The 20,104-nt window shown below is 34.3% G+C and overlaps 2 protein-coding genes across 7 annotated transcripts; both read left to right on the top strand.

Annotated features, from left to right (window-relative positions):
* Nucleotides 1-713: 713 nt before the first annotated feature.
* On the top strand, nt 714-5,099 carry LOC133310688 (transcription initiation factor TFIID subunit 10). Of its 4 annotated transcripts, none has more exons than XM_061511651.1 (8): nt 714-814; nt 1,038-1,152; nt 1,264-1,328; nt 2,649-2,711; nt 3,428-3,485; nt 3,556-3,606; nt 4,491-4,620; nt 4,807-5,099. In XM_061511651.1, the coding sequence occupies exons 2-7, from the start codon at nt 1,060-1,062 to the stop codon at nt 4,569-4,571; spliced, it is 411 nt and encodes a 136-aa protein (XP_061367635.1). In that variant the 5' UTR covers nt 714-814; nt 1,038-1,059; the 3' UTR covers nt 4,572-4,620; nt 4,807-5,099. The 4 variants fall into 4 exon arrangements, with proteins under 4 accessions (XP_061367635.1, XP_061367636.1, XP_061367637.1 ...); XM_061511652.1 differs by having other exon boundaries at nt 797-932; XM_061511653.1 differs by having other exon boundaries at nt 797-814; nt 1,031-1,152.
* A 1,827-nt stretch (nt 5,100-6,926) lies between these two features.
* LOC133310673 (casein kinase 1-like protein HD16) lies at nt 6,927-19,090 on the top strand. Of its 3 annotated transcripts, none has more exons than XM_061511632.1 (16): nt 6,927-7,579; nt 7,741-7,869; nt 7,954-8,027; nt 8,128-8,197; nt 8,285-8,340; nt 11,091-11,162; nt 11,312-11,406; nt 11,495-11,561; nt 11,691-11,835; nt 11,918-12,138; nt 12,252-12,392; nt 14,182-14,356; nt 14,460-14,550; nt 17,124-17,281; nt 18,461-18,649; nt 18,738-19,090. In XM_061511632.1, the coding sequence occupies exons 1-16, from the start codon at nt 7,262-7,264 to the stop codon at nt 18,795-18,797; spliced, it is 2,061 nt and encodes a 686-aa protein (XP_061367616.1). In that variant the 5' UTR covers nt 6,927-7,261; the 3' UTR covers nt 18,798-19,090. The 3 variants fall into 3 exon arrangements, with proteins under 3 accessions (XP_061367616.1, XP_061367615.1, XP_061367614.1); XM_061511631.1 differs by having other exon boundaries at nt 11,691-11,820; XM_061511630.1 differs by having other exon boundaries at nt 11,691-11,820; nt 11,918-12,136; nt 12,262-12,392.
* Nucleotides 19,091-20,104: the final 1,014 nt, after the last annotated feature.

Genomic DNA, 20,104 nt, shown 5'->3' on the forward strand with positions numbered 1-20,104 from the left:
TCTTGATGAACAACCTCCTCAATTTCTATGCTAAAATTGGTTCCTTCTCTCATGTTCACCGCGTGTTCGGTGAAATGCCCCTTAAGACCTCATTATCTTGGAACACCATTTTCTCCGATTATGCTAAAGGGGCGACATGGAAGCTGCACACTGTGTGTTTGATGAAATTCCTCAACCTGATTTAGTCTCCCAATAATAGTTTTTTTGTTAAAATATTAATTTTTATTTCTACAAAATTTATTTATTTTTTAGACATACTAAATTAATATCATATGACATATATAGAAGAATTATATAAAAAAATTATTAAAGGGTATCTTTGTCAAAAATATTTTTTTTTATCCTATCTAGTATTATACAGTGCATTACCAAACACTGGATAATATTATTTTATACAATACATTATCTTATACAATGTCAAGCCAAACGTTGGATAGTATTAAAATCTAATCAGGCCTTATACTATCAGGTCTTATACTATCAGGTCTAATCTTATACTATGCACCAAACATGCCCTAAAATATGTGTGTGCCCGCGCGTGTGCATATGTAAAAGATCACAACGAATCTAAGTAATATATTTTTATAATCACGGTAGATGTACATAAAATAGAAAGGGAAATGTGGTTTACCGAAAAAAAGAAGGAAAAAAAGAGGGGGATGTGGTACAAAATTTTTGTGGGCCGTAATCAAACCCGTTTTAAGCTGAGTTGATCGAGAACGAGGCCCATTAACTAAACCAAACCATCTTTTATCACAGCAGAGTTAGGACCTGGACGAGTTTGTGAATTCTGAATTCTGAATTCTGAATTGAGGTATGAAAACTCGTTACTCTCTCTGATCCAACCTAAGTTTCTCGTTGCTTGACTTCAACCCAACCATAACTATCAATTTTATCACAATATTTGTTTACGGTGATTGATGATAAGTTTCGTGAGTTTGATTATTTTCTCTTTGCGTTGTTGTTATTATATTTTACTTCCAATTTTGTTTGTTTGTTGAAATTTTTTCAATGGTTATTATGTATGGAGCATGCAGTAGTCGTTGGTAGATAATAAAGATGAACCACAATCCGCAATCAAGCGAAGGAAGGCATGATGATGATGCTGCACTCTCTGATTTCCTTGCTTCCTTAATGGATTATACTCCCACTGTGAGTTTCTTACCATCCAATATCTTATATTGCTTATTTTCTACATCCAAAAAAAATTAAAAAACCCTTCTCTTTCTTTTTTCCCCTTTTGGTTTGAATTTTTTTTTATAGATACCTGATGAGTTGGTGGAGCATTACTTAGCCAAGAGCGGCTTTCAATGTCCTGATGTTCGATTGTGGGTACCTCTTTATTCACCAAAAATTATTTTCGCTGTTTGTGCCTCTTATTATGTCGACCATGTTTATATTATTGTTTGCTGAGAAAATAAGAATTAGTGGACTTTTATGCAAGGCTTCTTGTGAGGAAACGAGTTCTTTACCATGCTTTCGGGTTTTCTTCTGTGATTTCATCCGAGAGCATGCTGTCAGGTTCAATTATCCAAATGTAGTTTTAATGTTTGATTGCATTTTGCATTCTGCTGGTGCTTGGACTGTTGGCTAATGCATATGTTTGACATTTTTCTTGTTGGGCTTCCTGTATCTATTTTTAATCCATTTTCTGGTCTTGGGCGGATCACACTCACGTTTTCTGCTCCTCTCTTATGCAACTTATCTTCCTCATCATTCTACTCTGTCCAAAAAAAAAAAAACTTCTATTGTGCCTCTCTCTTTGTCTCTCTCTCTCTCTCTCTATATATATATATCGCTCTAAATTTTTGCCTGAATTGAATTATTGACTGCTTATGTGGTCATCATAAATGCAACTTCCAAACAATTGATCGAAACCGAATGTCATGTTGCTGAGAAATGTGAAAAAAGAGGAGATAAATCTAAAGTCCATGTGTTTGCAAGAAGTTGAGGGCTAGAGCAACATGACAAGTTTGTTGGATATCTCTACATATGTTCTGTAAAGATTAAAGGCAGAATAGATCTTTTCATGGAGGAAAAAAAACATCATAGTCCTTTGAACAGCACTATGACATGGACCCCATCATATCTTTGTGTGCCTCTAGATCGACCAATTTGAGAGTTTTTAAGTTGTATAAAGACATAAGAGATAAGTTATCTAAAACTATAAATATATATGAGATTAGCAGTTTATGCTATTATATTTTCTGCTAAAGACCTTTTACTTTTGTCTTTAATAATGTTAATGCCTATTGCTCTTTCTTTGGGATCCTATACCTAAATGGAATCTATATATGATGTTGCATTCCTTCTTTGGCAAATGAGGGCAGGCAGTTATTTTAGAGCAATTTAAGCCAAAGAATGATGAAATACGCAAATTGTGCTAGTGTGATTTTCTTGCCATTTTTTCACTTTTTATTTTCACTCTAACTCAGGATTTATTTTGGTTTTCTTGCTGTCTATTGTTGTTTTGAATCTCTGATAAAGTTGAACATGTGTACTTGGGAATTTGTTAGGGGTTCAACATTTCTTCCATTTTGGTTGACTCTTGTTCACTGATTTATTTCTACTTAAGTTAGATTCCTAGCCCAGGAATTTTTTGCGAAATATACTGTGTGCTTGACTAGAAATACTCATCACTATTTCAGGACTAGACTGGTAGCTGTTGCCACTCAGAAGTTTGTTGCAGAAGTTGCAGGCGATGCACTTCTGTATGTTCATATTAACTTTGTTTGATTTTATTGAAACTTTGCATTCTTTTTTTTGTTTCATTTAAATTATTTTAACCTTGAATCATTGCTTCATAGCAAGTTATTTATATGCATAGTAAAGTTGGGGAGTATGCTTCTCTAGAGATCTGTTTCTAGTTTCCCTAAAAGTATTTAACTGTTGGCAAAAGGTAGTTCTTGCATGTGGGTGAAGTTGTTGATTGCCTGGTGGAAATTTGTTTCTTTAATGAATGAGTGTCTAAGGCACTTTATAGGATAACAAACACATAATTCAATGGAATTCTTTTGCACAATTGCACTTAATTTTTGTGTTTTTATCCTTTTCTTTTGTAAAGGTCCATAAATGTACACACTAAAATGAGGCAAACTATGAGAGGAAGAACGTAAATTAGAAAATTTAATGTCAAGGTTGTTGACTGACTTTCACTCCCTAGGACAGCTTTGTCCTAACTTTTTGGCATAATAGTAGCTGGCTTTGTATTTTGAATGCTTGTTTCTTTGTCTAAGTTGATTGGTTTTCTTGGTTTTATCATTATGAAGTATAACAATGTGATTTCTCCCTTTTTATTATCATCTGTAACTGCATTACTATTTCTTTTTACCAGGTCCTAAGTGCATTGTTATTGGTCATTTAATTGTTCCGTCTTTCTTTTACATGTCTGTCCTGGCATGATGATTTCACTAGATGTTAACTGTAGGCACTGCAAAGCAAGACAAGCAACAATTCCAAAAGATAAAAGGGACAAGCAACAGAAGGTTTTGACTGCTTTTACCTGGTTTTATCTATTCATTTTCTGTGTCTAGTATTTACATTCTGTTATAACAGGATAAGCGCCTAGTTTTGACAATGGAAGACCTATCAAAGGCACTGAATGAGGTAAGAATTGTTCTCTAGATTTAAAAGGTAGAAAAGTTTCCTCTCTCCCCATTATAAGTGTCAAAAGACTAAAGACATGCAATCTATTATTTGTTTTATTTATATTTTCACAGAACCTTAATCATTAAGCTATATATATATCCACTGTCTTCTAGACCAGATTGCAACACCCCATCCATCTTTTTAGCCTTTAGCATAGCTAGCTATTGCATACAACCAGCACCACTAGTCTAAGGCTCATAGAATCAATCATTCAACTCCCTTGAAAGCTTACTGCTCAGCTTTTCTTTGCTTGTCGCTTTGTCACAAGTTTAGAGTAGATGGTAGTGATTTTGGCTTATATTCACTAGGCACAGCAGGCAGAAAGCCTTGCCACAGTCATGGCGATTGACATGTCTTCTGAGAGAAGAGAATTGGGATCAAAATAGAAGTCTGGTCTCTGCTGCTTTGAACACCACTACAACCTATGACATCTGTCACTACTTTCTATCCTTTTTTTTTTTTTTTTTGGTCTGAACTGAAGAATGAAGACAATGACTCTGAACTGGAAGTTTGGTGCTTTCTGGATCAATGTGTGATAGGCTTCTGACCAGTTTGAATGGGTTTGCTGATTTTTAAGTTTCCCTGTTTAGGGCCTAGTCCAGCTGGTCTAGGCTGGTTTATTTTTAGTGAATTCTTTGTTTACAAAGGATTTGGGCGATCACACACATGCAGGGTGGTCTAGCCTGGTTTTCATGACCTTGTTTTTAATCTTCTTCTGGGATCAATGTTATTGTAGTAAACTGAGCTAGATTTGCAGATAAAGTATAGTTCATTTTTCATGAATTGTGCTGATATGTTTATGTTTCTTTACATTTAATCCACTTGTTATCTTTTATGAACAGTATGGCGTGAATTTAAAGCACCAAGAATATTTTGCTGATAGCCCTTCTACTGGAATGGATCCTGCTACTCGGGATGAATGAGTCCTTTCTTGTTTATTTATGTGTTCAGGCTTCTAAATTCTCATGTTTAGTAAGTACTGCTTTTTACCAATGCGGGTCTATTCTATTGAGATGTTGCTTGTTCTTTAGTTTTATGTTCTGTATCTGAAGTCGTAGCTCAGTATGCCCATTTATGTAGTTTGATGCACGTCATTTTAGGGGCTTGTATTTGTGTTTAATTCCATGTTTTTAACTAGTTGTCAAATTTGTTTTGCAGGAATGAAATAGTTGTTAAGGGAATGATTTTTATGATGCACAAACTAGAGCGTCATCTCCTCGAAGCTGACAAAGCGCTACAATTGTTAGCCATTAACATTAAAGGTGGTTGTAATAACTATTATATTTGGTCTGTGGGGTCAGTGGCAGTGGGAGTACGCTATCAGCACTGAACTAGTCTAATTTTTTTTTTTTAAATGCTCTGTTGTATCATGTTTTTCCTTTGGTTCTGAATTTTCACGAGTATGGGATTGATATAAAAAATTGCAAAAGTCATATAGGTTGTTATGTTTATTCATTTTCGTCTAATCTTTTTTCAAGAAAACATGGAAGGTATATCGTGACTTCATTTGTGACTTCCAATCAGTTATGAAAATAACCATTGTATACAAAGTATATTTAGTACAACTGGTCCTTGCTTATATATATAGTTAGAGACTATCGTCTTCATCTCCCAATAGACTTTGCTACATAAATTCTTAAAGACGACAGTTGGACACAAATGTAAGAATAAAAGTAATGCCGGTGGAGAAATTAAAAAGAAAAAAAGAATTCGGTTTTCAACCCGAACTGTACAAGGTAGAAACATGCCACACTTAGCAATTATGGTGGGGCCAAGGTCAACTAACACAAGATATAATCCATTTTTAAAGATTGTTTGCTTGCGGGTTTCGAACTATATGTGGGAAAGGAGTAGGAGTGTTGTTGTTTTCTAGGTCTCAATTTATGAGAATTTGATGGTTTACAAACCATTCCTAACAAATGAAAAATGTGAAAATTTACATGCAACGTTGTTGTTTTTAAGGTCTCAAATCTCAATCATTTACATGAACTTACTTCTCTTTCAATTTGTGGTTATGAAAATTAACATAGAACATCGTTATTTTCGAGGTCTCAATCATTCACACGGACCAACTTCTCATTCCATTTGTGGAAAGTTAATGATCTATATTGTTGGCAGGTGAAATTATATATGGAGCATTGTTGTTCCCGAGGTCTCAACCTAGTTCAATAGAAATTTAATAAACCGTTCCTAACGAACAATCGCCTTATATTTAAGCACCATCATTTCATGCAAACTTGGTGACAATAAAATTCCGCTCTTTATCTTATAATTGACTTGAAAAATCAATAAAATATTTTTTCCTTAAAATAGTTTAAATTGAATTATTCTTATGTCACACAATTGTCTTGGTAAAATTTGCAATTAGTAAATCTTCTGCTAATTTTGCAAATTAGTAAAATTTGCAAAATAAGTTTTAATCCAATACTTGCCCAGCCCTCCAAACTCTTTGGCAAAGTATAGTTATTTTCTTTGAGATAGGTTATTCTATCTTTCTTTTCTCTCTCCTATCTTTGCCTCTTATGTTTTTTTCCTATATTTTTCAACATCATTATATCAGAATTTTAATAAGAGAGAAAATGATAAAGGTGATTGAGATTCCTATTTAATAATATTGGAAAGTGATAAATAAAGGTAAACGGAAAAAGAGATAGACAGAATAAATATCGACAACTAATTTGACGAGATAAGTTATTCTACTTACCGTTTTTTTGTCTATCTTTACTTATCATTTTCTAATACCGTTAGATCAAAATTTCAAATGAAGAAAAACAATAAAGTTAATTGAGATTCTGATTTAACGGTAGTAGAGAGTAGTAAACAAAAATAAACAGACAAAAAGATAGATAGAATAATACGTTCCTAGAGATGGACGGTATAGCAAAGAAATAATTTGAATATTTATGATACATATATCTAAAAACAATTTTCCCCATAATGTGGAGGTGGACGGTATAGCAAAGAAATAATTTGAATACTTATGATACATATATCGAAAAACAAATTTTCCCATAATGTGGAGGTGGACGGTATAGCAAAGAATCAGTCTAAATGAAACCCTAATCAATAATCGTGTAAAAAAAATAAAATCATTTTTTCATTTAATAGAAGATAATTTTCTCATATTACGAGACATCGAAAATCGTGATATCTTTTTTGTTTTTTCTTCTTTTTTAACAAGTGGTGTGCATCACTTATTATATCTATGACACAAGAGATCATATCCGATATGATATAAGAAAAGAGAAACCAAAAAAAAATAAAAATGGTTAGTAACGAAGATGTGGATACAGCAAGAACTTAAAATTGTTTTCATCTTACAGCCGCCTTGGATTTTTCTCTTTCCTTGCTATCTTAATCTGTTATCATCATATTCACTATTCATTCATATCATCTTCTTTCATCACCAATCAAACCCTAACCCTAATCCTCTGTTTAAATCCATCAGTTCTCTTTTCTTTTCTTTCTTTGATTTATTTATTTATTTTTTTCAAATTCTTTCGTCAACTCACACGCAATTTCATCCATGAATCGGATCTTGGAGCTTTCGTAACACGCATATAATGATCGAAGTGGTCCTTAGCGCTGCGAATCGATTGCATGGGTTTAGAGAATGGCGGAGCTTCGTAGTGGACCGCGACGTCGTCGGGCTCCGGTAGGCCCTAGAAGCTGCGAACCACTGTCTCCGGCGGCCAAATACGTGAAGACTCGGGCTGCAGTCGCCAGGGAAGTTGCGGCAGCAGAGGCGGCGGTGGTTGAGAGGCCGAGGACTCGATTGGTGGCCAAGAAATTAAAGCAGGAGAAACCGGTGATCGTGATATCGGAGAAGGAAGAAATTGAAGGCGTGATGGGTGATGATAGTGGTGGTTTAAGCGCTAATAAAGGCGTTGCTCAAGAGGATGAGGGCAACACTCCTCCTTTTCCTGAGAGGGTATTGTATTCTTCACTTCTTGCTTGCTATTGTAGTTTCCCATTTAGTTACTTAAATAGTATTCATCGTTGAATGGTTAATATATTGGTGCTTGCTTATTCATTTCTATATCCTTTTTTTTTTTCATTCCTTTGTTTATTGAATTTGTTTTCAAACCAAAGGTTCAAGTCGGAGGATCGCCTATATACAAAGTGGACAGGAAACTGGGTAAAGGTGGCTTTGGACAGGTTTTTGTTGGCCGTCGAGTCACAGGTGGTAATGACCGTACTTCTGGCCCTGGTGCCACTGAGGTAAGCTTCTCTTGTTACCTGAGGTTTGTATATGGTTGAAGAATTTTTATGGCTTTAAGTTGATTGCTATCTTTCACATTTCAGGTGGCTCTGAAATTTGAACATAGAAACAGTAAAGGCTGTAACTATGGCCCTCCGTATGAGTGGCAAGTGTACAAGTGGGTACTCTATTTATTATTATGTTATTTATATTGTAATTTGTAAATTTGTCTTAAAAGTAAATTTGCCTGAGATTTTTTTTTTTTTTTTTTTGGTAAGCACCCTTGGTGGCAGTCATGGAATACCTAAAGTACATTATAAAGGAAGGCAAGGAGAACATTACGTAATGGTATGATCTATACAAAAGCCATTATTTATCTATTTGCAACTTGACCTTTGACTTTTTTTGCGTAAATTATTATTTGTATATATGCAGGTTATGGACATGCTTGGTCCAAGCTTGTGGGATGTATGGAATTCCTTAAACCAAGCGTGAGTATAAGCTACGCCTATCATTGTATCTGCTGCGATGTTTATAGGTTTTGTGTTTTAAAAGAAGGGCTATTATACATTGATTTTGTGCGTATCTAATATTTGTTAAGGTTTATATTGAAGTGAGGTGACTCTGTTTCTATTTTCATTTTCTTTCAAATGCATTAGTAACTAAATATACTAAGAGAAAGCGGTGAGATAGTAAAAGAAAGAGAAGGAAAATTACAGAGAGAGAATATGTGAGAAAACTTCATTCTTAATATTACGATTCAATATGATACATTGAGCTACATAGGGCTCTATTTATAGAGCCGGATAACAGAACAATATTAGTAACAGCAGTCTAACTCCCTAACAAACCAGTCTAACAGAATCCGTAAAATGATTATATACAGCCTGATGTATAGTAACTATAATGGAGTCAAATAATACAATTAATACAATACAACAGAAGTTATAGATAAACATATCTCTAACATGCCCCCTCAAACTCTGGAGGAATGGGGTGAAGAGGCTATAGAATGTATAATTGTATAAATATAATAGATTCATTTTTTCTTTTATTAGACAACTTAAAGTTGATGAACATACATCAGGTGATATAGGATCATTTTACTGATTTTGATAGACTGGTTAGTTAGGGAGTTAGATTTCTATTATTGATATTGTTCTGTTATCGAACTCTATAAATAGAGCCCTATGTAGCTGGTGGTATCATATTGAATCATAATATTCAGAATGATGTTTTCTCACATATTCTCTCTATAATTTTCCTTCACTTTCTCTTATGGTATAGTTAAGGATGGGGAGGATGGCCGTCTATGGGATTTACCAACACAACAAGCTGTCAAAAGTCTTCAACCATTTTAATATTAAATGAAATATTACATGATGTAAATACATTTTTGAGGGATTCATGGTGTGGATGTCCTAGACGACAGTGCCACAAGGAGTAAGTAGAATAAGAACCCATTGAGGACTGAGTACATTTTACAGAATTTGTATTTACACTATTACATTCAATAAGAACAGTCCTAGTATTTGATGACAAACTTGAGTTTGGTGACACTGAAACAGAGCATCATCATTCTTGTTTGTGTGCTCGTTCTGCTGATTCGAGGAGTGGCGGGCAATGTTTGCTATGGTGTTTTCGTCAATTAGAGACTCTGATTGCTTGATTAAATAAGTTGTTCATGAGCCAGAAGTTCAATCCCAATAACAGTAGTGACAAAAGCATTGTAATCTTCTGGCAGTCCATCAATGATCAATTTGGTTTGTTCCTCTATTGAAGCTGGACTTCCAATTGTTTTCAAGGAATCACAGAGTTTTGATTCTTGCCAAGTACTCTTTTGCACTTTTTGAGCCTTTCTGTATGGATCTGAGTTGTCTCGCCTTTAACTTCATTGTGCCATGAAACAGCTTGCGAATGTTATCCCATGCTTTAAATGAGTGTTTTAAAGTTAGAATGTCATTCACTACTTGCTAGTCCATAGCCACATTGAAAGCATTTGATTCTGAGCCATTCCACGTACTCAAGACCAAGGATGTTGTTTTCTCAATCCTCATCTGATTTGAACTAGAGAGGGATTTTCGGATTTACAAGAAAGTGATGAAATTGATGAGAAGTAATTACCGGTTAAATTATTTGATTCCAGAACAGGTAATTAACTTTTTTGAGCTTCGCTGCAATCAAGAGATTGAAGAGAGAGGGAGGAAAATTTTCTGTTGAAGTTCCTCTGTTTGATCGAGAGGAATTTGTGTTTGGGCTTCATGTGTTGGATGCAAAAGACATTGGGACGGGCAATTATGGATCAGGCCCACAGAAAGAGGGCTCTAATATCATAAGAGAAAGCAGCGAAAAAGTGAAGGAAAGAGAAGGAAAATTATAGAGAGAGAATCTGTTAGAAAACTTCATTCTTAATATTATGATTCAATATGATACAATCAGCTACATAGGGCTCTATTTACAGAGGTAGATAACAGAACAATATCGGTAACAGAAGTCTAACTCCCTAACTAACCAGTCTAACAGAATCAGTACAATGATTCTATAAAACCTAATGTACAGTAACTATGATGGAGTCAAGTAATACACATATTACAATACAACAGAAGCTATAGATGAACTTGTCTTATCTCTACTATATACTAAAAAAAAAAAGGAAAAAAGGTTTGATTTGCTGTAGTTGTAGATGGTTTGTTGTACTGAATTCTTCATGTTGTCAGTCTTTGGTTTTTTTCTTTGATATAATTTGGTCTTGGTTTGCGCTTTTTAAACATCCTGATCTCCATTTTTGATGTAAATAACATATCATGAATCGATTATCTCAAAAGCTTAAGATGTTAGATGAAGACACATAAATGTTTTTATATTACATTTATAACATGTCCCTTTGGGCTTGAAGCATTAATGAATAAGCCTACTTACCTTGTGCTGAAATTCAATTCATTTTTAGAAAAATGGAATGTGAAAGGATCAAATTCTAAACAACTTCTGTTATAGAGGTTCTGATACCATGTTATGAACCAATTCTCCCAAAGTCTTAAGCTAATGGGTGAAAGCACATGAATGAATATATATCTAGCAAATGTTGTATAAGATGTATCCTTCATCGATGTTGTATTTGTGCCTTGTACTTCTGGCTGTGTCACCTTTTATTGCTTTTCCTTTCCCTTCCTTTGGACAATGACTAACTTGTTCCTTGTTGTTTCTTTGACATTCTGTTATTGCTTGTATTTTGAATGTGTAGGATGTCTGCTGAAATGGTTTCATGTATTGCTGTTGAGTCCTTGTCGATCCTGGAGAAGATGCACTTGAGAGGGTATGTTATTGGTCAAACATTTTTATATTCAACCTTTTCCTTCCTAATTTGCTTGTTATGCTGTGAATGAGTTTTAATTTGTTATATTGATTTAGTATTGAATTTCTTGGTTTCTATGCGTGATCTTCTGGTTCCTATCTTCATTATAGATATGTGCATGGAGATGTAAAACCAGAGAACTTTTTACTAGGTCAGCCAGCTACACTGCAAGAGAAGAAATTGTTTCTTGTTGACCTTGGATTAGGTCAGTGATTTGAATTCAAGCATGAGATGTTTCTTTCTTATTCACAATCTTCTTTTTGGCCTGTCTTATATAAGCACATGTTTTGCAGCAACCAAGTGGAGGGACACCTCCAGTGGGCAGCATGTTGAATATGATCAACGCCCTGATATGTTTAGGTTACCTTTTCTCCTTCCTTTCTTTTCCTTCTTAAATTCTACTTGTTGCTATTATATTTTTTAGTGCTTCTATTATTATTATTGTTGTTGTTTTTTGTTCTTATATGGTTATCAATCTTCTTGATGTAGAGGGACTGTTCGATATGCTAGTGTTCATGCTCATTTGGGAAGAACTGCTAGTAGAAGGGATGATCTTGAATCTCTTGCATATACACTCATCTTCCTTCATAAAGGCCGGTTACCATGGCAAGGATTTCAGGTATATACATTTATTGTATATTCTCTTTAAGTACTTATTTGACAATTGGCTTTCTTTACATATTTTGCTTTGAATCTGATTTTACCTTCTCTGTTAGGGTGATAACAAATCCTTCCTTGTCTGCAAAAAGAAGATGAGAACATCTCCTGAGATGCTATGCTGCTTCTGCCCTCCACCTTTTAGGCAGTTTCTTGAGATTGTAGTGAACATGACATTTGATGAAGAACCTAGCTATTCCAAGCTAATATCTTTGTTTGATGATATGCTTGGACCGAATCCTGCATTGCGGCCTATTAATACTGAAGGTGCTCAAAAGGTAATCTTTATAATAAGATTTTAAAGGTCTCTTATTTTTGGCTTTATCTTGTGTTCAAACTTCAAACTTTTGGTTGGTCTTTGGATTCACCCTGATCCTTTGTTCCCTCGACCAAAATTTATCAGGCTGGGCAAAAGCGGGGTAGATTGAATATTGAGGAAGAAGATGATTTGCAGCCCAAAAAGAAGGTTCGTTTGGGGGTTCCTGCTACACAATGGATTTCAGTTTACAATGCAAGACTGCCAATGAAGCAGAGGTAGCACTGCAATCACTCCTTGTAGTTTTTTCCTTTAATCAAGCAATCAGATGTCTTTAAGTATTTAGTTTTTATATTAATAGTGTAAAGAATTAATATGTTGGATGAGAGAACATAGATTGAGGTGGTTTGGGCACGTGATGAGAAGACCCATGGATGCTCCTGTAAGAACAGAAATTTGTTACCAAGAGCTCAACACAAAAAGAGGCAGAGGTAGGCCGAAGCTTACTTGGGGGAAAGTAGTAAAACAAGATTTAATGGAGTGGGATATAGATTGGCGGACAGTATGTCTTAGAACGGAATGGAGAAAAGCTATAAGTATGGTGGAGGGTTAGACCCGCTGTTATTCCTATGTTCCAGACGGTCCCTTTTTAGTCCTTTTCCCCTTCATTTCCCCCACTTCTTCTTGTCCCTTTCTTTTTACTTTTATTTATTTATATATACATATATTGTTATTTTATTTTATCTTATTTTATATTTTTATTTTATTTGTTTATTTTTATTTATTTATTTATTTATTTTCTGCTTTTTTACTTTTTTAACTTTTTTTTACTTTTTTATTTTATTATTTTTTTAACTTTTTTTTCAACCGTTTTGTATCTTTCATGTGGGTTCATCTACCACCGACCCCAATTAATTTGGGATAAAGGTGTTGTTGATGTTGATTAATAGTGTAAAGAATTGCTTTTCAAATCAAAGAAGTGTTTCGTTTAGTATTGTATTGTCTAAACCTTTAATTTCAATTCACTTCAGTAATATCATGTTCAGCATATAGTTACATCTAAATGATACAGGCCCTGTTGTTTTTGTGTATTTTGGAGCCATTTTTTTACTGGAAGTAAGTTTTCTGTTATAAAGAAGTTGAGTCTTTCAAGTTGATGGAATTATACATGTCCTTGCATAGCTTGAATATTAGACTGTAGAACTGGATTTTAATGATGGGTTGAACTGCTGGAAAACTTTATGTTAGGAAACCAAAACCCCCATTACTAGAGTGTACTCTAGAAAGGGGTGTAGGGAATGAATGCCCACTGCTGGAAAAGCGGTTATGACCTCTGGAAAAGGGGAAGAGGGATAAAAAACAGAATGGAGAGGAGGGTAGAGCAGTAAGTAAGAATTAAGATGAGAAGTTTGTAAGGGTAGAGACAGGCCTCTCGAAAGCCTGATAGCATTTTCTTTCTGTTTTATACTGTAATCCATATTTGCATGTGATATCATCTTGATATCAGTAAGTTCAATATAAGACTACACTGTTTTCCCTGTTCCTACTTGTGTTTTTTCTATTTGGGTTCTATCAGTTTAATTAATAGGTGCTGGAATAGTTATAATTTCGTTACAGTATCAGCAAATATGAATTGATTTCAACAGTGTGATAGTGGAAGTATAATGGAGTAGTTTAGATGTCAAGAGCTTGCTGGCAGTGATTATGATTTTCATAGTTGTGGTAGACTAAAATGCTGCAGTACCAGTATTAGCAAAGATTATTTTGCTCAACTCTTGAAGCAAGAATAGTGGACCTAGTGCTGATTTTAGTAGTAGTTATGTGGCAAAAAATATTAATAAGACAAACTTAACCATCTGATGTACCAAGGGATTACATAGTACTGCATTCTTTGCAATTTTTTATATCTTTTACGTGTATCTATTTGACCTGGGTTGTTAAAGACCTATTATGCTTGATCTGCAAAAATAAAGTTATGGCTTTACCTTGAAGGCAAAAGTGTCTACTGCTTGAGTATTTTGTTATCAGGATGATGTTGTTTTGACTTCTGAATTGGTTGTGTATTAGGTATCATTACAATGTAGCTGATTCAAGATTAGCACAGCATGTGGATAGAGGGATTGCAGATGGCCTTCTTATTAGCTGTGTGGCTTCTTGTTCCAATCTTTGGGCACTTATTATGGATGCTGGAACTGGTTTTACAAATCAAGTTTACAAATTGTCACCTTTTTTCTTACACAAGGTAAAATTATATGATGTACAATTGTATATCAGTACATGTCATACACTTTGTTATCTGCTTTCATTTTATGAAACTTAACCCATGTAATTTTGTTTCTTTTCAGGAATGGATCATGGAGCAGTGGGAGAAGAACTATTACATTACTTCTATAGCTGGGGCTAATAATGGGAGCTCTCTTGTGGTAATGTCAAAAGGTCTGTTTGCTTACTTTTTACAATTGATGAATGTGATTTTTTTATTCCTTTTCCAGAGTGATGAAGCATCTTATCCAATGCTATGGGAAAACGTTTCCAGATTAGCAACTTTTACCCCCACATTTACTGTTCTCGTTTTTTAAGATGAACAAGTTTTGATTTTTATTTCTGAGATTTTATTTATATACTTTTTTAAGTCATTTGATCTTATTTTGGGTCTCTTTATGTGCTCAAAATAAAGTTTTGGTTTCTTTTTTAGCGTTAGTCTCCCCTCAATATGAATGCCAGTAAACTGTGATTGGGGCATATTTCTAACAGGTCCCATGCCCCCAAAATTCATCTACACTTTTGTGGGGTGGTGCACCTCTTGTTGCTAATTTCATGGTTTTCCACTACAATAAATTGGGGGGGGGGGGGGGCGGGGAGGGAAAGGTAATATTACGTCTTAGCTTTCTTTTGAACTACCTACCTCTCAGTAGGATCCAGAGAACTGGGAGCAAAGGTGTTAGATGTAGTTTGTTGTAGAATGCAAGAAGCATTTTAATGATTAAGCACATTTTAATTGGTTGGATAAACTTGGTTAATTATATGGAATTCAGTAAATCAGTTGTGTATTTTATTTGGAATGCTTTTGAAATTCTAATCTCATGTAATTGGATTTTCAGATCATCTGTCTGTCATTTTTAATTGGGTAAATTATAACTTAACCCCTACACCAAGGTTCCTTTTCAGAAAACTTCCCTGAAATTTCAATTGAAATTATCATAACAAATTACAATAATTAACATATATTATTTTTAAGACAAAAGTACCCCTGTTCCTCGATTTATCACTGGCCACCACTGCCACATTCATTGTTTGTCCAATGGTATGAATACGTGTAACATCCGGATTCCACCATGGGTCCATGACAAGAAGCATTTGAGGCTGCTGCTATGTTTATCCCCACTCCACCAGAAATTTGGCCTATGTTGGTCCCTCCATGGTACAATATTAATTTGGAAACTTTCCACCGCGGTGGAAAGAGTGCACCACAGCAAACTGATGGGGAAACACCATCAAATGAAAGAAACCATCAACTCCTATTCTCTGTCAACATATTTTGACAGAGCTTGGAGTGATTTGATCGGAGGAAAATCCTTTGCATGTGTTAATAGTTGGACCAGGAACGTCTTCTTGATGACATATACGGCTGGTGGCAGCGGTGGCTGATGGTGACCGGTGGTGATTGGTGGCGGTGGCAGTAGGTTGAGTATTTGTGGTGTTTTTGTCTTAAAATTACGATATTTGTTTAATTGTAATAATATAATGTAAGTAGGTTAATTATTTCATTTGAAAATACATGGTGGTAAGTTGTAGTGTACCCTTTATATTTCCCTCCTGTCCTGACTTCTTTTTACAAGTTTGGCTAAGAGGCACTACTCAATTTTAGTGCCTCTATAATTTTCCATATTTTTTTGCTGCTATCTTATGAAGTAGTTTGTCCACATGCCTGGGGTTTGTCTGAATAAGAGATGGAACGAGAGAAAACACTTTATTCTGTCATTCTCGGTCTGGGTTATCTCAGTACTTTCTGAGGAGCCTGGGAGGATGGCTGGGAGATGCATAGGAAGAAAAGATGACTGGAAGGATATGCAGCCAATTGAAGAGGATAAAGGGATGCTGTTGGTGTGAACTGAGAAGGAACAACGGGTAGATTATTGGATCCTTTGCTTTTGCTAGCCATTGGTACTATATGGATAAGGCGATAGAGGGATAATGGGAGAAAACCCTTGTATCTAAACATAAGCGAAATAGACTGATATATGTCTACTATATTTATATTCTGCGGACAGCTAATTACAGATTTACAATTAAAAAGTACACATGAAACTAATTCAACTAATGGTACATCTAGTATTTATAATTTTCTCTGTCGTTATTTATATTATGGGTGGGAGAGGGAGACCTCGGCCTTTGGATTATAAGGGCATAGCACCCACCGCCTTTAGTATTTATTGTGTCTTCATTGTAATTTTAGGTGAGCTTTATTTAGATTACTTGGGGGAAAGTAGTAAAACAAGATTTAATGGAGTGGGATATAGATTGGCGGACAGTATGTCTTAGAAAGGAATGGAGAAAAGCTATAAGTATGGTGGAGGGTTAGACTCGCTGTTATTCCTATGTTCCAGATGGTCCTTTTTTAGTCCTTTTCCCCTTCATTTCCCCCACTTCTTCTTGTCCCTTTCTTTTTTACTTTTATTTATTTATATATACATATATTTTTATTTCATTTTATTTTATTTTATTATTTTATTTGTGTATTTTTATTTATTTATTTATTTATTTATTTTTTATTTTTTATTTTTTTTACTTTTTTTCAACCGTTTTGTATCTTTCATGTGGGTTTATCTACCACCGACCCCAATTAATTTGGGATAAAGGTGTTGTTGATGTTGATGTTGATTGTAATTTTAGGTGAGCTTTATTTAGTGCATTTATTTGGACAGAGTACTGAATTTCTGCAGACATTTACATACAAGGATTCTGCAGCTATCTCTGATTTTTGGTTACTTGTGGTCTGATTTCTGCAGGCACGCAGTACACACAACAATCATACAAAGTAAGTGATTCTTTCCCCTTCAAATGGATAAACAAGAAGTGGAGAGAAGGTTTTCATGTGACCTCAATGACCACTGCTGGAAGTCGCTGGGGTGTTGTTATGTCTCGAAATGCTGGATTCAGTGATCAGGTTTGCTGTTTATTTTGTATTATTAGGATATGTTGGTATAAAAGCTTCTATGCTTTCTTTGAGTATTTGTTGTCCTTTCTGTTTAGAATGTTTTGTATTCTATTGAGTATTACTATGTACTACATGGCCTGGCTTTGGAGTAGTGCCACGCAGCCAAAACAAGTCTTGACAGAATTTAGCCAAAATTTACTCGTATTCAAAGGTGGTTATTGGATAAATCAAAGTCATAGGGTTCACTCATATAACTCGTTCTGGCTCTTGTCAAAAAAAAAAAATTCTGGCTAGCTAGCATTTTCCTTTTCTTCACCATTTCAAGGTTTGGCTTTATTAACAAACTGCAACCATAGGAATCATCATTGGCTTGTTACGTTGGGTCTGTTTGGATGGACTTTTGAAAAAATCTTTTTACGCATTGCTTTATTTATCAAGGATTTGTTTTAAAAGGTAAACTATTTTGCATGTGGAATGTCGATGGAGTATCTGAAAAGTACTTTTAACTAAAATTGTTTGGGGAGTTAAAATTAAAAAGCCCTTTATATGTATAAAATTACTAAAAAGGATATGTGAAAGCAAATCATAGAAGCAAGATTTGGGATTGGGGCAGTAATAATAGTAATAATAATAATCATGGAAACAAGATTTGGTGGGGGTTGTGGTGGCGAAGGTGGGGTTGGGATTGGGGTAATTTTAGATTTTGAGAAAAATATTTGGCTTTTAACTTCAGTTTTATTAGAAGCCCAAAATTTTAACTGAAAAAAAGAAATATTTTGACCTTTTTTTGGCTTATACTTTTTTTAAAAGTTGACATTCAAATGCTTCCATAGAGTGAGAAATATTTTAAACCTTTACTATTGCATATCTAAAAAACCAGCTTCTTAAGATAAAAGCCTATCCAACCTGGTTCGTTATGTTAGATTGCTTTATACTGATGTTCTAAGAAATTCAATGGGTTTATTGTCTTCAGGTTAAATTAGACTTGAAAGATGTATCTCATAACTCATGTTGAGTTTAAAATGTGTTCATGCTATTTATGACAACTTTTGACTTAAATTTTTCTTCTGAAATTAAATTATTTATTCTACTTGTAGTTTTTATATAGAGCAGTTTTTTCATTGATTTGGTTTTGCACAAAAACTCTTGCTCTTTGTTGAAACTTTATAATTCACCTTCTAAATGTAGGTCGTAGAACTTGATTTTCTCTATCCTAGCGAAGGCATCCACAGACGTTGGGATAATGGTTACAGGATTACAGCAACTGCTGCTACATGGGATCAATCTGCTCTTATATTAAGCATTCCGAGGCGCAAGCTTGGTGATGAAACTCAGGAAACTCTGCGTACATCTCAATTTCCAAGCACACATGTTAAGGTAAGGGTTGAAAAATAAATGGATGATTGATTTTGTTAAGTAAAATACCCAAAGCTGATTTTCTCATTTTGCTTACGTTTGTGTTCAGGAAAAATGGTCAAAAAACCTTTATCTTGCTTGTTTGTGCTATGGGCGCACAGTATGCTGATTCCCTTTACGGCTTAAAGCATTTTGTTGACTACGAAATTATATATTTTATACTGCCCAAATCATGTATAACTTTTTTGTTTGAAGCTAGTTGTGCAAGCGGAGAAGAACTGTATCATTGCCTGTTATATAGTATTGTTCTTCCCTCCCGTTCTATTTCAAGTTCTGTGGGCGGGAATGTGACAGTTATTGTATTGTATACAGCTTAGTTTTGTATGTTCCTTCAATGTGTAAATGTAGGTTCTATCTAATTTTTTGTCTGATTTTCAAGATTGTTTCCATGACAAACGTCTAATAAGGAAAACAAAAAAGTTGCTTTGTATTGATAAATTTCTTTGTGAATAAAAGATTCAATCACAATTTTAATATTCCTTGCGCATGCCATACTGTTTTAGGGGGATATGCTTTTTCTTTGTATGCTGTTAGCCATGGAGTGCATTTAAAAATTTAATTGGGTGTAATGTATGATTCTTCTCCCAGCTTTGGGTTCTGGGATCCATATTTCACAAGTTAAAGCAATTAATTACATGTCGAAGTGAGAGGAAAAAAATACAGACCTCACGAAAGAGAATATTTGACTCTGATTTTGTTGTCATCTAGTTGGATTAAAGGAAATAAGATTAAAAGAAAATTTTTGTAGTTACTATTAAATTCCTGTAGAGCAGCCCCTGTATATATATATTCGTTGATTGGTGTATGTGAACAAGAATTGGAAGAATTGGGTAACATAATTATTACGTAAGAGGTTGTAAGGAAAAGAAATTATAAATATAACTTAAGTTATCCATGACATTTCAATTGAAGAAGTTTGATTTTTTTTCTTTCCAGTTTTAGGCATCCAGTTTTAATTAGTTATATGAATTTATATTTTAGAAAACTATTATCATATTAATATTTTATTTTTAAATGAAACTTTAATTTTTTATTCAGATTTGGGTGAAGTGTTTATACAAAGTTATCTCGACCTTAAATAAAAATTGTCATTATAAAAATTAATATAGCCCCAAAACTAATTAAAATTATAAAAGAATTTTTTTTCTAATCACAGTTTTTTCTAGTTAGGAGAATTACTTTTGCATATCTTAAATATTGTTTGGGGATAATTTATATTAAACACTAGATATTTAATAAGATTCGTTAAAAGATAGTAAAATTTCATCCACTCCACGTACTTGGCTACTACATTCTCACACCAACATCCTCCACTGAAAAAGTGGAACAATTACAAAAAGGTAAAGCCTTCTATGGTCAAACTAAAACGAGTTTCAGACTTAGCTTATTAACTGAATTCGGCCTTATGCCCAGTAA

Source organism: Gastrolobium bilobum, unplaced genomic scaffold, assembly GCF_033153095.1.
Source record: "Gastrolobium bilobum isolate Gb01-03AN ecotype WA unplaced genomic scaffold, APGP_CSIRO_Gbil_v1 utg11324, whole genome shotgun sequence".
NCBI classification, from domain to species: domain Eukaryota; kingdom Viridiplantae; phylum Streptophyta; class Magnoliopsida; order Fabales; family Fabaceae; genus Gastrolobium; species Gastrolobium bilobum.

Coding starts and splice junctions, on each gene's coding strand:
- LOC133310688 (XM_061511651.1), top strand. CDS start 1,060: ATGAACCACAATCCGCAATCAAGCGAAGGAAGGCATGATGATGATGCT. Junction 1,153..1,263: donor TAATGGATTATACTCCCACT/GTGAGTTTCTTA, acceptor TTTTTTTTATAG/ATACCTGATGAGTTGGTGGA. Junction 2,712..3,427: donor GTTGCAGGCGATGCACTTCT/GTATGTTCATAT, acceptor TGTTAACTGTAG/GCACTGCAAAGCAAGACAAG.
- LOC133310673 (XM_061511632.1), top strand. CDS start 7,262: ATGGCGGAGCTTCGTAGTGGACCGCGACGTCGTCGGGCTCCGGTAGGC. Junction 11,163..11,311: donor GAGAAGATGCACTTGAGAGG/GTATGTTATTGG, acceptor TCTTCATTATAG/ATATGTGCATGGAGATGTAA. Junction 14,357..14,459: donor CACCTTTTTTCTTACACAAG/GTAAAATTATAT, acceptor GTTTCTTTTCAG/GAATGGATCATGGAGCAGTG.